Source organism: Pelophylax lessonae (genome assembly GCF_965119305.1).
Source record: "Pelophylax lessonae genome assembly, chromosome: 6".
Lineage (NCBI taxonomy): Eukaryota > Metazoa > Chordata > Amphibia > Anura > Ranidae > Pelophylax > Pelophylax lessonae.
In genome coordinates, this window is record NC_138773.1 from 112,250,049 (window position 1) to 112,267,571 (window position 17,523).

Sequence of the window (17,523 nt, forward strand, 5' to 3'; positions counted from 1 at the left end):
TCTCAACCAGTGCCAAATGAAAACAGAAGTACATATCAATAACACAAATCACCAATAGATCAGTATCATACTTATCATCACAGTTTGCCAAAATCTCATGGCGAGGGTGCCCAACATGTAATATATGTGCTAGTGTGAACTAAAAATGTACGTACATAAGTGGAGCAAAGAAACTACACCTTTTTTGAATAGATAATTCTGGGTGGAAAACACCTCAGCTCCCACATATCACCACTTGCACGTCTACTTTTGAATCACACAATTTAAGTCTGAACAAGGTTGCAATCCTCTCCTGGACTACCTACAGTAATAAAAAAAACTATTTTGTTATGGAAAGACAACAACCTTACCAGTTTATAGTCAGGAAACAGAAGGCTGGTAAAGCTGTGTGCTCTAAATGTTAAATAAGCAGAGGAGTGAATGATTTAAACTAGGTAAAATACATAGTTACAGTGTTTTCCGTAGTTGAACTCATTCACCTAGAACGGAAATTACATTTCATAATGGACTTAGCCTTTAACAGAAGCTGGCCTGCAGCTACAAAGGGGCAACCAAGTAGAACTTGGGACTCTCAAATATGACCATCGACTTATCTTCTGAATCTATTATTTTAGGCCTCCAATCAACATCATCTGTGCAACCTATACCAACAGTAACACCGAGAAAGTACTTCTAAACTCATTCCCCCTTTTCATCTCTTTAAGTCCTGGTTCACACTGGTGCAATGCGGGAAACCCTGCGATTCAGTGTCGGTTCCCACATCGCACAAGAATCACACGCTGGTACACACTGCGAACCGCTGGGGGTGTCAATGTAAGGGTAATGACACCCCCAGATCGGTTTGCAGATCACAGTGCGAACTGTCAAATGGTGCAGGAATTGGATCACATAGGTGTGAACACCCATACCCATATCCGATTCCAGTACAGACCAAAAAAAAGGGTCCTGCACCATTTTGGTGCGAATTCAATGCAATTTCAGCCATACAGTTTATATGGCTGATATCGCATTGCACAGACATTGCATGTGATCTGCACAGCAATGCTGTACGAATCACATGCAATGTCTGACATCGCACAAGTGTGAACCCTGCCTAAAAAGGTATTGGAGGGCATAGCTTTTTTTTTTGTTTTTCAAAATTCTTTTAACTTATGCCTCAGTGTGTTTGTGTGCATGTCTTTAGCCTCTTACCTTAATGCAGCATCCCTTAACATATGTGCCATTCAAATGTTTTACAGCAAGTTGAGCAGCTTCCAAGACACTGTACTTAATGCAGACATAAGGCTGAGGAAAAAAAAAAAGATAGGTTATTATATTGGTTGTAATAGATGGACTTCTTTTTTCAACCTAACTACTATATGAAAGTGCATTCAAAAATAAGCAAACTTTTTCACATCTTACAATTTTATTTTAGGATACAGTTCTAGGCTTTGGTTTGCTAAGCAAACTGCCAAAATGCAAACTACAAAAAGCAACAGAAACTATATTTAAGTGAAGGTTGCTTTCGGCAATGACTTTTCTGTTGTTTTGTTAACTAAACATGTGTATGTTAAAAGTAAATGCATTGCTCTTTAAAGCGCAGCTCCAGGCTCCTTCAGAAAAAAATGAAAGTTAAATACTGTAGCTGCTGATTTTTAATATTAGGACACTTACCTGTCCAAGGATCCTGTGGTGTTCTCACCCAGGCCGATTTTTCAATCGGCTCTCAGGTGCTGCTGCCGCCATCTCAACTAAGGGAAACCGGTAGTAAAGCCTTGCTGCTTCACAGCTGATCCCTACTGCATATGCGCGAAGCGCGCTGCACTTTGTGAATGGCCCGGTGGTGGGGGGAGGAGGAGGAGGGTCCGAACTTACGACTGAGTTCGCCACACATAAAGTTTTTTACTTTCATTCATAGAATGACCTTGAGCCTTTACAACCACTTTAATTAGGTTAATGTATCTATTACCATGTTTTTTATTTATTACCTATCTTACATAACTTTTTGCAAACTCTTTTCTATGACATAAGTAATGGAAAAGACAGTTGATTATTTTGTACAAATATTTTATTGAACATTTACTGTCAGTTATCAGTTATACGTGTGTGCGTGTATATACCCAATATCAAAGCATATCAACTTAAAAAAAAATTAAACAATAGTAAAAATGGCCAAAATGGTCATGTTCTAGCACATTTTTAAAGCCATAAGCCTTGTTTCAATCATTTAAAAGGCCAGCATTGATAGGCTTCAGACTTGTGTCGATGGCATCAGTTTGAGATGCTTCTGAGATCATGCAGAGTTCACTGACAGCTGTATCTGACCAGCGGTTGACCTATTTATTACCTGCAAGCAGGTTTTACACTCCCATAGACTTGCATAGGAATGCAATACCCATTTAAAGCAAAGAAAAAGTCAATTTACACAGGTATATAGTAGTATAATCAAAACCAAGAGCAGAGCAAGTTGATGAAATTACACAGTATTCTGGAAAATCCCTTACATGTGATCCCCACTAGTTTCATTTTCACTAGACAAGGGGATTTAGTACAAATCATAGTATGAGCCGGAATCAGCAATTGTAGTGTAAACTTTTCCCACCTTTAGTTTCCCAAAACATCCTCCTATAAATGAGTCTTACCTGACAAGTGTCTAGTATAATATTTAGTGAATGGATAGGGCCGCAGCTTTGGAAATGAACCTTCACTGATTGTAGGCACACAGGCTCTTTGAAGGGTCCAGCAAATATTGTCATCATCTCCTCATACTTCCGTATAACCTGGGTAATATGAACACAACTCACAGTAACAAAACACAATATTCACTTTTATTTTGTATATTACATATGCATAGGTAGGTACATTCGTAAAGGAAAACTAGGTGGGTTTGGGGTCAATTTTATAAAAAATGTTTACAGGTATTAAATGTTAAAGTTTAAACATTTTAAAAGGAAAGTCTTTTATGTTACATTTTTATCCATTGCTCTCACACTCCAAAGCACTATGGGTCATCTAAAGAGGCATCAAAGCAATAACTTCTGACTCACTTTAACTGAATCCTCCAACCTCCTCCGAAAAGCAATCAGTCTCCTGTGGTTATTACTTTTGTATACTTTTTTGAATGAGTAGGGGTACTATGTACCTGTTACCCATTCAGAAGGGGGTGGCCGGAATCTGGGGCCCCCATTGTTAAAGGGGGCTGCCAGATTCCAATAAGCCACCTGTCCACAGACCCCGATAACCACAGCCCAGGGTTGTACGGAAAGAGGCCCTTGTCCCGATCAACATGGGGACAAGGTGCTTTGGCATGGGGGGGGGGTCTCCCCTGCTTCAAAGAACCCCCCCCCCATGTTAAGGGCATGTGGCCCAGTATGGTTCAGGAGGGGGGGGGGGGCGCTTGCTCGCCCCCCCCTTTTCCTTACCTGCCAGCCTGCATGCCTGGATAAGGGTCTGGTATGGATTTTGGGGGGGTTCCCCTTAAAATCCATACCAGACCTAAAGAGCCTGGTATTGACTGGGGAGGGGGGACCCTACGACATTTTTTTCTTTTTTTTTCCTAAGTAGCCGGGTGCCAGCAATTGTGCCCATGAGTCATTTTAAATGGAATTTAACTGTTTCTACAGATGTGCCACTTTACAGGCATATTAAGGGGACCCCTGAGGCATTATATTTAAAATAATTTTTCATTTTTTATTGTTGCACTTTAGGCATAATTAAAATCACTGCTTCTAAAAAACGATTGTTTTGTTTCCTTTTTTTTTTTTTATTGACACATGTCCCCTGGGGCAGTACCCAAGCCCCCATACCGCTTTTATGGCCAATTACTGGCATATAAGCCTTAAAAATGGGCACTTGATTTTTCCTGTTCGGCTCCCATAGACTTCAATGGGATTTCCCCTGTTCGAGAGTTCTGCTGCAAACCGAAAAGGGGAGAGTTCGGCCCATCCCTATAAACAACAGGGTTTTTACAAAGAAAAAAAAGGAGACCCAAGCTGGTTGGGTAGAAGACTATAAATTAGGCAGATGCAATATTTTATAGATTTATCTCCTAGTTACTCTCCCAGAAGTAAAATGTTTAGGTGACCACATCTTCTGGACCCCAAAGGATCTGTTGAAAATGATTTATTAAATCTATTTTACAGATATTAGGTGATTAACACTATAATACAAACATGAGACTTTTATCAACTCTGGGCTATAATGTTTTAGCACAGAAATAGACAATAAATGTTGGGATCTTCAGTAACCTAAGAGAAGGTTGACTGGCAATGCTGTGGTTGAATGGAAACTGGGTGCAACACACAAAAAATGAATGGAAACCAGCAACTGTCCAGCATTGTTGTCAGCTCAGAACTGCAAAATCAGATAGCCTGGTATTCCCACCTATAGTCCAGCAGTAGGTGAGAAGAGAACCCTGAAGCTGTATGTTGAGTATGAGTATCAACTCAGAGCCTAAACCATTACAAGAACAGCTACTTTTTACTTCTTTAATTATAAAAGATTATAAAACGACAGATGCCTTATACATATATAATGTTGGCCATGGAAGTTGTGGGGGGCTTTTCACAAGGACCTAGTGACAGGTACAACAATGGCACCACTATACACTGCATCAACTTACTTTTTCATTAGTGCCCACACTGTGTCTGCTGAAAATGTTTTCAGGTTGATAATTAACAATAGTAAGCAGAGACAGAGGTACTCCTTCTTCAGCTCTTTTCAGGACCTAAAAACAAAAGGTTTTTATTATAGAGGAACCTGTGTTATCATATAAATGTGAAATTTCAGTTTTAAGTGAAAATCCCCCCTTCCTTATCAGCTTTTTTTGCAATAAAGGTTTACCCTACAGCAATAAAATCATTGTTCAGCTGTTTACACTGCTAAGAGAATCGGGAATACAGCTGAGCTATGAAAAAGCATTTGTCCCTTTTTCATATCCTTGATTACTGCAAATGTTTTCACTTTTGCGACTTCCCTTATGACTTACAGGAAAGCTGGGCAATCTTGATAAGATTTACTTTTGTTAGCAAGAAAATCCTTCTTTATTTACCTCTCTGAAATGACTTTGGTTTTTTTATTTTTTTTTTTATTTAGAGGCATGATTTCCCAGACTTCAAGTCCAGGCTGTGCCAACTGCAATCCTGTCAAATAAGACTGCTTAGGTAGCCCTAAAGCCCAACTGAAGGTACAGGTTTGTTTAAATCAGGCGACATAACAAATAAAGAACATTGCATTATATTAACCACTTTACCACCGGAGGATTTTGCTGTCTTATCTCCAGGCCACTTTTTGTGATTCGGCACTGTGCGAATTTAACTGACAATTGCGCGGTAATGCGACGCTGTACCCAAACAAAATTTACGTCCTTTTTTTCCCACAAACAGAGCTTTCTTTTGGTGGTATTTGATCACCTGTGCGATTTTCTTTTTTGCGATATTAATTAAAAAATGCGACAATTTTGAAAAAATAACAATATTTTTCTACTTTGACAGTTAAAAAATATCCAATATATTCAATTTTAGTCATATATTTAGGCCAAAATGTATTTAGCTACATGTCTTTGACAAAAAAATTCTCAATGAGCGTATTTTTAATCACTTTATGACCGGAAGGTTTTACCCCATTCCTGACCAGGCCATATTTTGCGATTCGGCACTGCGTTACTTTAACAGACAATTGCGCGGTCGTGCAATGCTGTACCCAAATTAAATTTATGTCCTTTTTTTCCCCACAAATAGAGCTTTCTTTTGGTGGTATTTGATCACCTGTGCGATTTTTACTTTTTGCGCTATAAACAAAAAAAGAGCGACAATTTTGAAAAAATAACAATATTTCTCACATTGCGTTTACTAACTAAGGGAAAGATTTCTGTCATTTTTGGTGTTTTTTTTTTTTTAACGAGTAATGGCGGTGATCTGCGATTTTTTTTGCGGGACTGCGACATTGCGGCGGACAGATCGGACCCTTGACTGACATTTTTGACACTTTTGGGGGTACCAGTGACATGACTACAGTAATCAGTGCTATACATATGCACTGTTACTGTAAAAATGACACTGGCAGGGAAGGGGATAATTTTTATTGGAGAGGGAGGGGTTAATATATGCCTGGTGCTTACTAACGTGTGTGGGGGGAGGGGACTGTGTGACACAGGGACAGATCACAGGTTCAGCTATGCTGAACCCTGCAATCTGACCCTGCCTGTCACTTAGGAGATCCTCCCGCTTTGTTTACACAAGCGGGCGGATTTCCACACTAGATTCCCGACGATCGGGGAAGAGCGGCGGTGATCACCGCCGCTCCTCCCCATGCCCGACTCCCGCTGTAACTGAATACAGCGGGAGCGAGCCTCCGGCGGCGTGCGCGCGCCGCCGAGAGCGGGGATTGTCTGGTGACGTAGGTCTACGTCGCCAGACGATAACGAACCACTTTGCCGAAGTACAGTCAACGTGACTGGTCGGCAAGTGATTAAATTATGTGTACTACATTTATGTAATTGGGTGTACTAAGCTGCCCTTCGTCAGCGGCATACTGAAAAACTGGACCGCTACTTTCACACAGAGCGCAGTGGGTTGTGTCTCTAATGATCCAACAAACCCCATGAGCTATACTCCAATGAACAATGCTGCTCACGGAGCATGAGCATTGATGAATGAAGTACTCTTTCTGTGGTGTATAGGATCACTGCGCTTTGTATTAGAGCAGTGGTACGGATCTTCAGCATGCTGCTAACACAGGATGGCTTGGAACACTTACCATATATATATATATATATATATATATATATTAAAAGTAATGCAATTTTCTTTACTTATTATGCATCCTGACTGAATAACAAGTATACAACATGGGGCTTCAATTGGGAGTCCCCACTGGCACTCCTGGCCCCTTCCTCTTGCCAAATGCCATCTAGAGCAAGAAGCTTGCTATGGGGGGCACCCAATCAGGCTCACTCCCAAGCCGCTGCTTTGTGTGTCCATTCACTGACTCTCTCTCCTTATTGGCTCACTGGCTGTGATGGACAGCCGCTGCTGTCTTACCCATTGAGGAGGGACAGTTCCCATAGAGCCAAGGCTCTCTTGCACATTGCCGGATTACAATGGTGCTCAAGTATTAGGTGAGGCTTGATTCAGAAGTCACAGCCCTGTAAAAAAGTACTAACTACAAATCTAAATAACTACAAATCTTTTCTGATCTTTTTTCAAAATTTCTTTGATCTTGGAATGTGCTTTTAACTTGGCTGGAATTGTAAAGTTAAAAAAAAGTGAGGCTTAGGGTTGCCATAGATAGCTTACTGTTGAACAGAGAAATCTTCCAACCCTTTGGAAAAACCAGTGATCAGGTTTGGTCCTGTCTGCTGTTATGGGACAAAGGGAAGAATAAAAATATTGGTTGTTGTGATGCTACTAGCATCGAGTGGAAATTAAAGCACTTAAATAATGGCACTGGAGTAACCCCTGCAAAGACAGGGACATACCAACATGTCTTGTCCAATATCTGCCAAGCATATGTCGACCTGGGCTGTCTGTAATCAGGCCTGGCTGAATCTATAGGTTCTAACAGATAGAGGCAAGTCACCTTTCATACAGTACTAGCTGATGCAGGTTGGCCATGCTCATTCAGCAAACTAACATAAGTTTAACCCCCTTCGCACTTAAGGTTCAGGACAAATTGGGCTTCTTTTGGTGGTAAATGGTAATGGATATCTCCTGATTTGTTTTATTTATTATCAAAGGAAAACTGGCCCAAAATAGTAAATATATATATATATATATATATATACATATATATATATATTTTTTTTTATATTTTTTACATTTTAGCTATATATTTCTTGCTACTACCATAACCTTCTACCAAAGAACAACCCAAAATAAATTCTCCTGCTCCTAACGATTGCAGCGCATACCACATATGTGCATATTAGTTGTTGTTTGTACCCGTAGTACAGCCCAAAAACAATAGTGCCCATTTTGCTTTTTTTTTTTAATCCTACCTAAAACACACTGCCACTGATACTAAAAAAAAAAAAAAAAAAAAAAAAAAAAAAACACATAGTGACCCTGACTTTGGCCAAAACACTAACCCTGGCACTGACCTAGATCAAACCTTGATTTATAAATTTTTTGTATCTCTCTCCTCCATTCACAAAGAAAGAAAATATAGGACAGGCTTCACAGTGACTGATCACTGCCATAGCCAATCAGAGGCTATCACAGTGATAAGGAAACACTTAGTCGAGAGATTCCGGTCCCGATTGTTAGCAGTGCGCTCCCAACACAAAGGTAGATATGCAACTATGCGGCCCCATGGAAAAAAGCCTAGTCCAGTGGGGTCTCATATTTGTGTATAGTTGGCATGCAAGGATTAACAAATGATACGTACCCACACATTTCACCTTCAAACTGGGCCCATTTTCATTTTCTTTTCTATCCTCATATCTTTTAGGGTCTTTTCCCTGCACCCCTTCCCCCTCCCTACAAAATACCCTTCCACTGCAGTAAGGATACCTCCCCACCTCTTCTACTTCACGAGAACACCTGACTTCTCTTACTGATACAAACTTAGGATAATTTACAAATGATTGAGATTTGTATCTCCTAGTCAGAGCCCACCAGCACCTCGAGATTACAATAAGCCTTTTTAAAACATTCTAGGTTCATTATTGTATATTGTTTTTACCTCCGCTGTTGACATACCTTCAACAAAAATGTTTTTAACAGAAAAATTTGAAGTAATATTGGAAATCAAATAGGAACACATTTTTAAGGCACTGTAGATCCCTAGATCATGTTTTTTTCGACACTGTACATCACTATAATATTATATTTGAATGGAGAAACGACATTAACAGCGAAGAAGCAGATCAGAAATCTTCAGCTAAACTAGACACCCCTTTCAATATTTAACACAAATGGTTATCACTCACATATATAATCACCCATCAGGCCTGTATTCCCAATATGGGGATTAGTGTTCACTTAAGGCACGATCAGAAAATCGTACAAAAAAATACCACTTTCAAAGCGATCATACGGTAATCTGTTCGTTAATACACAGTGTCATGGTACTCACCTTCACTGGGAGTGAAAGACATATATTTAATGGTTTGGATTGCTTCAAATGGGTTCTGTGTTTACTTATGATAATGTGTATTGAACTTCAATGTCAGAGGCTCTCCCTATTGTTTGTGTATTGAGGTGAGACGTGTATTCTGTTAAGCCTGTCTGTTCCATTGTTAAATGGTAATGGACTCACATATTGTTCTGTCCATATGGCTAGATAGTTAGTTCAGGTTAATTCTATTTCTGTATACAATTTCATCTGCATATGATAATGTAATCAGGCAACCCCCGACCTGTGTGTGGTAATCTGATCAGGAGGGGGATGTGCTCATGTGTGAATAAATTTAGTGTGAAACTGTTCAATAAAGAAGAAGATTCCAGTACAAGCTAAGGTGTCAGCTAGCTTTGTATAGGGGCGGCTGGAAAATCTGATATCTATGTTCACGACTGGGAGGAAGCCTTATACTGACGGAAGTCCACAAGTACAGTGTGGGTTGCGGTTCCGTTACACACAGCTTTCATTCAAACTTTTCCGAAGGGGCAAACTCGAAAAATGTTCTCCACCGATATCAGATCTGACTATTTTCATTTAATCAGTACAGTTTTAGTCTAAAAATACAATACGATACAATACATTACATCACTTTCTGTCATACGAGAATTTCATACTTAATTTTCAAAATAAAAGACTAGCATGCAAAAAAAAAATAAAAAAAATGGATGATCATTCGTCCAATAATCTCATTGTGTGTATTAGGCATTAGGAAAAGCGATTTAGTTATTTTGATGCTCAGATATCAGTACACAACAATACACTCACCTCCTCATTTGACGCACACAAAACATTCTCAAATCGTGCCAAACAGGTACGGTTGTTCACTGCGTCTGTTCGGGTTACAAACCTAATCTTTTTTCCAACTTTTTGCAGTGAGTCCACAAGACTAAAAATACATGTGCAATATTACTAATAGATTAATAGAACAATTCAATAAATTAAACATGTATGACAAGTAAAACGACATTGGAGATCACTAAGGGGTCCATTCACTAACTGTTATTGCATGCAGTATTTTTTCTTTTCAATATCGCATGTAATAATAAAAGATGATATATAGATCAGCTAAGGTCCAAAAAATTGTGAAAAATTGGTAGGGTATCTATCCCAATGGGTAATACAGAATCTGCATGGGGAAAACAATTTAGAAACGGGACTATGCAATACCCAATGATGTAAAAAGAAAACAACAAAAACAAAATAGCAAAAAATAGAATATAACATTATATAAACTTTATTAATACAAATGGCCTAACAGCAGCATAATACATAAACATACAAGGATATATATTAAAAACTATATAGTTGCTCTATTCGCTAGAATTGTCTGCAAGAGGCCCAAATGGGCGAAATGCAGTGGTATATGTGGACAAGGAGACTCCAACGCATTTCAATATACAGTCTTCTTCTGGGGGTAAGAATGTCCACTTGACAAAAATCAATTTATTGGTCACAGTAAAACATACATAGATATAAAGAATGGGACATCCAGCTGTGTGTCAAAGGCTCATAGGCAGCAGCCCATAAACAAATAACCAAAGTCCCAAATTCACTGCACAAGGGATTAAAAAACAGACCGGGGACCAATAAAAGATGATAAGTGTCAATTCAAAGTAAAATATCAAATTTGCGGTGAATAATACAAATGCCAGAGAAATGTGAGGCAAATATATAAGAATTGAGATAAATCAATAAAGTCAATATTTTAAGAGAAAGACAATTGTGCTCTTTATCTCATGGTATAGGCAGTCGATATTTTAGAAATGTACAAAATAACAATGAGAGCTATAACCCAGAGGCTGGCGTGCAGTGCGGCCCCAGCCAAGATCAGTGCAGTGATGACGTGCCGGTCACGGTGCATCGCACGGTTTCCTTTTTTTAACCAAACTCTGAGATTTCACAAAGACATTTCATAAAGTTCAACTGACGGCTGCACAGTGTAAGGGCAGTGAATTGCCTTGCACTGCATTGGGCTGCGCAAAAGTAGCACACGCAGTACTTTTTTCACTGCACACCATTGCAATTCAATGATGCGAACAAGGCAGATATGGAGAAAGGGCATTTGACCTTGTTATGCAGTGGGACTGCACTGGAATAGCCAACCAACATGGTCCCATCGCATGTGGTGTGAATGGACCCTGGGGGGGGGGGGGGACTCTATAGTGGCCAGCAAGGTAAAGGAAAACAATGTATCAATCTGTAAAAGTTATGCCTTTAGCTCAATGTAAAAAAAAAAAAAGTAACATTGCAGTATTCTCCAAACTGCAACCCTTTGGTTGCCTTTATCTGGCCCTTGAGGCATTATTCCTACCACTAAAACCAACAATAGGGTACTATTCCTGCCACTGGCAACAATGATGGGGTACTATATCTCCCACTGACACCAACCTAATACCAAAGATCTGGCATGGTTTACTCCCACTGGGCACAGTCTGATCCCACTAAAGTCTGAAGGACAGTAAACTGTCCCTTTGTTTACAAAGTTTGGAGACCCCTGCTCTATAGAGAGATTGTTCTGTGGCACACTAGAATGTTTTCATAGTTTAACAATATATCTGTGTGCAGGTATTCACAGAAAAATCTTCAACAATCTCCATGCTTTTGCCTGTGTAAGGGCTCTTTCACACGGTCCGCCTCTGTAGGCGGATCCGTGCTGTTCAGCGGGAATCGATCCGCGGATCCCCGTTGGGCCGGCGGATGACAGCTCCGTCTCCGATTGCAGTGTGGAGAGGGAGGTGTCACAGCTCCCGCTGCTTTCTATGGGGGATCGGATGAGAGCGGACCGCCTGTCCGCTCTCATCCGATCCCTGGACGGATGGAAAAATAGGGTTTCCATCCGTCTGGATTTCACGGACAGGATCGGATACGCATGGCAGCTGGTGTCAGCGGAGGTGTCTCCGCTGACATCCGCTGCCCCATAGAGCTGCATGGAGGATCCGATCAGATCCGCCTAAAAAACTGACAGGCGGATCTGATCGGATCGCCCGTGTGAAAGAGCCCTAAAACAAATTGTCAAAAACATTAAATTTTAGTGCTAAATATCACAAAACAAATATTTAACCGGTTGCCGACTGCGCACAGTATATTTACTGCGGCAGTCACCCCCGGCCAGGCAGAGTGACATAGATGTACGAGTAGAGATGTACGATGTAGAGTGATGTACGTCACTCGCCTGTCACTGGTATTGGAGCCAATAGCGGGCGAGCGCGCGCCCGCCTCGGCTCGTTCAGGGAGGAGTGCGGGCGTGTGAACGGCGGACCCGATGTCTGCCGGTCACTCGCCGATAGTCGGTACAGCGGGAGAAAGGCAGAGCGGCTTATGTAAACAAGCCGCCTGTCATTCTCCCCTGTTTAAAAATGAAGATCAGACGGTTCTACTATGTAGAACCGTTGATCTTTGTTTTTACACCAATAGCCATGTCCCACTACAGTTAGAAGCACGCCCCTAGGACACACTTAACCCCTCCCTGTCCAATACATTTAACCCCTTCCCTGCCAGTGTCATTTTTGCAGTAACAGTGCATTTATATAGCACTGATTACTGCAGTAATGTCACTGGTACCCCCAAAAGTGTCAAAAATGTCAGTCAAGGGTCCGATCTGTCCGCCGCAATGTCGCAGTACCGCAAAAAAAAAAAAATCGCAGATCGCCGCCATTACTCGTTAAAAAAAAAACACCAAAAATGACAAAAATCTTTCCCTTTGTTAGTAAACGCGATAACTTTTGTGCAAACCAATCAAAATACGCTTTTTGCAATTTTTTTTATCAAACATATGTAGCATAAAACAATTTGGCCGAAAATGTTAAAAAATTTAGATTTTTACATTTTTTAGGGGGGGAATTCCATATAAAAAAAAGTGAAAAATATTGTTATTTTTGCAAAAATTACGCTCTTTTTTTGTTTATAGCGCATGATCAAAAAATCGCACAGGTGATCAAATACCACCAAAAGAAAGCTATGTTTGTGGGAAAAAAAGGACGTGAAATTTGTTTAGGTACAGCGTCGCACGACCGCGCAATTGTCCGTTAAAGTCACGCAGTAAAAAATCGCAAAAAACCCCCTGGTCAGGAAGGGGGTAAAATCTTCCGGGGCTTAAGTGGTTAAAGGCATCATAAACTTTTCTAGCTGCACCTTGTGTTTTTCACCTGTAGAGGATGTGCATTGATCGCATAATTTCACAGTGTCATTTGTTGGCTGGTACAACCACAGTCTATAGCAGAGTAAGACCCCTTTCACACATATGGTCCGTTTGTCCGTTTTTCATCCATCCGTTGACGGATGAAAAATGGACATCAATGTATCTCTATGGAAAAACGGATGACAACAGATAATCATCAGTTAACATCCATTTTCATCCGCTTCCGTCAATGTCCGTTTTTTGGAACGGATGAATATTTCATCCGTCAAAAAAACGGATCGGATGAAAAACGGATGTAAACGGACAAACGGTTCGTTTTTGCATTGGTAATGGATGTAAAAAAAACGGATGAAAAAACTGAAGAAAAACAGATGAAAAAGGAATACGTTTTGACGTGACTGAACTGATGAACTGAACGGACCGTATGTGTGAAAGGGGCCTAAATTTTCACATTACTGTGTCAAAAGTTTGTGTTTCAACTTTGAGGCATGTGGCATGGCACTGTACAGGTTAATGCAAGACTTCTCTCTGTAGTCTGAGTCTGAATTCCATCTCACACAATATAGTAAAACACAGGCTAGGCCCACAGTTAACCCTTAGATCGCCCCGGATGTTAACCCCTTCCCAGCCACTGTCATTAGTACAGTGACAGTGCATTTTTTTTAGCACTGGTCACTGCTCCCTAAAAAGTGTCAAAAGTGTCAGAATGTCTGTCGCAATATCGCAGTCCTGCTATAAGTCGCTGATCACCACCGTTACTAGTAAAACAGTACGTATTGGCCTACATTTATGAACAAATTTTTAAATGTTTTTTCTTGGATAGGTTTTATAGCAGAAAGTATAAAATATTTTTTTTTCTTTTTTCAAAATTGTTGGTCTTTTTTTGTTAATAGCGCAAAAAATAAAAAAAACGCAGAGGTAAGCAAATATTACCAACTGAAAGATCTATTTGGCTACAGTGTTGCACCACTGCGCAGTCAGTTACCCACTTAAGGACCAGGCCTATTTCTGATACTTGTTTACAAGTTAAAATTTGTATTTTTTGCTAGAAAACTACTTAGAACCCCTAAACATTATATATAATTTTTTTTTAACAGAGACCCTAGAGAATAAAATGGAGATTGTTGCAATACTTTGTCACTGTATTTGCGCAGTAGTCTTACAAACACTATTTTCTTTTAGAAATAAAAAATAAGAAAACAGTAAAGTTAGCCCAATTTTTTTCTATAATGCGAAAGATAATGTTACGCCGAGTAAATAGATACCCAACATGTCATGCTTCAAAATTGCGCACGCTTGCCGAATGGCGACAAATTATGGTACATAAAAATCTTTATAGGCAACGCTTTAAAAATCTCTACAGGTTACCAGTACGTTACGATTGTGATGATACCTCATGTGTGTGGTTTGATCACCATTTACATATGTGGGTGCGACTTACATATGCATTCGCTTCTGCGTGTGAGCTCGAAGGGACTGGGCATTTTAACTTTTTTTTTCTTATTTATTTTACCTTGTATTTTTTATTTTTACACTGTCCCTTAAAAAAAAAAAAAAACATTTTGATCACTTTTATTCCTATTACAAGGAATGTAAACAGATCTCACATCTACACTTAAAAACCAAAAAAAAAAAAAAATGGGCCCTTTAACCACTTAAGCCCCGGAAGATTTTACCCCCATTCCGACCAGGGGGTATTTTGCGATTCGGCACTGCGTGAATTTAACGCACAATTGCGCGGTCGTGCGACGCTGTACCTAAACGAATTTGACGTCCTTTTTTTCCCACAAACAGAGCTTTCTTTTGGTGGTATTTGATCACCTGTGCGATTTTTTGATCACGCGCTATAAACAAAAAAAGAGCGTCAATTTTGCAAAAATAGCAATATTTTTCACATTTTTTTATATGAAATTCCCCCAAAAAAAAATGTAAAAATCAAAATTTTTAAAAATTTTCGGCCAATTTATTTTATGCTACCTATGTTTGGTAAAAAAAAATCGCAAAAAGCGTATTTTGATTGGTTTGCGCAAAAGTTATCGCGTTTACTAACAAAGGGAAAGATTTTTGTCATTTTTGTTGTTTTTTTTTTTAACGCGTAATGGCGGCGATCTGCGATTTTTTTTGCGGTACTGCGACATTGCGGCGGACAGATCGGACCCTTGACTGACATTTTTGACACTTTTGGGGTTACCAGTGACATTTCTACAGTAATCAGTGCTATACATATGCACTGTTACTGTAAAAATACACTGGTAGTGAAGGGGTTAACTTTATTTGGAAGGGAGGGGCTGTGTGTGTCCCTAGGGGCGTGGTTTCTACTGTGATTGGCTGTGGCTCTAGCTGTAAGGACACTGATCAACGGATCTACATACCAGATCCGTTTTATCAGTGTCTTTGCAGCAAGGAGAATGACAGGCAGTTTGTTTACACAAGCTGCCTGACATTCTCCCTCTCCCCCGCCGATCGCCGAGTGACCGGCGGACATCGGGTCCGCTGGTCACATGCGCGGGGGGGTCCGTGACCACGCGGGAGCGGGAGCGCGCCCCGGGGGGCGCGCGCTCGCTCCCTAGACCCTCACAAGCAAGCAACGTAGCCCTACGTTAGTTTGCCTGTGAGGGGCTGACCGCCGACGTAGATAGTCGTGCGGCGGTCGGCAAGTGGTTAAGGCCGTAGAAAGGAAGCGACGTATGACGTTGCTCCGGTCCTCCAAGGCCATAGAGTCAAGTGGGGGCCACTCGACTTCCTGCCTAGGACCCTGAAAGGACCGGATTGTTTTCCCCGCTACCGTTGGCTCCGGTAAGTGGGGAAAACGACCGGGAAGTGGTGGGAAAGGGAGGAGGCACACCTCTCCCCCCGCCCATAAAAGTAATCCTGCGGCAAATCCACTGCTGGGACCCCTTTTATGTGAAAAAAGACCGCAAGCTCTGTAAGAAAATACCGGGGTTATGGCAGCTATCTGCTGCCATAACGCTGGTATTTAACGTCAAAGTATTGACGTAAAACTGCGGCGGGTGGTCCAGAAGTGGTGTAACGCAGTGCTGTATAGCAAAAAATGGCCTGGTCATGAAGAAGGGTAAATCAGCTGGAGGCCAAGTGCTTAAACAGTACTCTTTTATCAGCTAACAGTCAAAATAACTGAATATGTGAAAAACAGACTTTACCTCCCCCTGCTGGTTTAAAAGGAGAATGCATATTTTCCTGCAATACCAGACTAATCATAATATAAATATATATATATATGTGTGTGATGTCATCTATATACAGTATATGAGAGCTAAGCTCTGAGCTCTACTGGGTAATGGAAATTCAGACACTTTCGTTACATCCACTTTTTTATTGATATGCCATGATTTTACCTGCTTTTGTCTGTGTGCTGTGATTGCAGATGATTAGAAAGTCCATTTTCTTTGATTAAAATTGTATCACCTTTTGTATTTAATACATTATTTGCGTCTTCAAATATTGATTCTAGTTTAAGATGAGCTACCTGAACAGAAAACAAAATGACATACCTATTAGTACATCAGGGAGCCATGAGACTGCACACTAGAATACACATAAAATTGTGAAATTGCATAGCTGCAGGGCTTCCTTTTTTATATATAAATATAAAATATCACAAGTTGTAAAAACTTTTAAAATTACAATCTTCCCTCTGAACTATTACCTAGGGCTGAATTCCCTGACTTTTGGAGCTAACCTACCAGGTTGCCACCCCCCTGCCCAAAAAGAGCTCCCTTATTGGTGGTGATTAGCCAGGGTTGGCATCTATCCCCAATGTTATGGAAATTAAAGGCTATGTTCACCCATAAGAAAAAAAATTATAAATGCACATATTTTAGCAGGAAAGAATGTGCATTTATTCCCGGAAGAGCCTGCAAAGCATTCCACCCATGATCAGTGGAAGGTCAGGCTCCTGAAAATCCTTCCTCCAGCTCCTTGCCCATACCTTTTTACAGCTTTGATTTAAGACTCGTTAACACTAGTGGTTGGGGGATAGAGGGTCCCACAGTTGCGTATACTCCCTGCCCCCCTCTCAGGGGGGAAGGGTGTGCTTAACAACATGGTTGTAACCTGTTAAATGTGGAGTTAGCCTTTAAGTATTTTCCATTAATGTGGAACCACAATCAAAAGGGCAAACAGAAGAAGGTTTTCCATTCTACTAGAGTTTCCACCTATGACCTTTACTAAACAGTCTCACTTCTCCTGTTTCATTGTGTTTAGTTAAAAAATAAATAACAAGAAAAAGGTGAGGGTGACCCTTTTAATCACACCTAGGACCTTTG

General features: G+C 40.4%; 1 protein-coding gene across 1 annotated transcript in view; it reads right to left on the bottom strand.

Annotated features, from left to right (window-relative positions):
• The window catches only part of REXO5 (RNA exonuclease 5), a 93,853-nt gene that overhangs the window by 27,602 nt on the left and 48,728 nt on the right, over nt 1-17,523 (bottom strand). The window contains exons 12-16 of the mRNA XM_082262313.1: nt 16,594-16,724; nt 9,865-9,985; nt 4,601-4,705; nt 2,622-2,759; nt 1,192-1,284 (exon numbers count right to left, since the gene is read on the bottom strand). Coding sequence (XP_082118439.1) covers nt 1,192-1,284; nt 2,622-2,759; nt 4,601-4,705; nt 9,865-9,985; nt 16,594-16,724 — 588 coding nt within the window. The remainder of the gene's footprint in view (nt 1-1,191; nt 1,285-2,621; nt 2,760-4,600; nt 4,706-9,864; nt 9,986-16,593; nt 16,725-17,523) is intronic.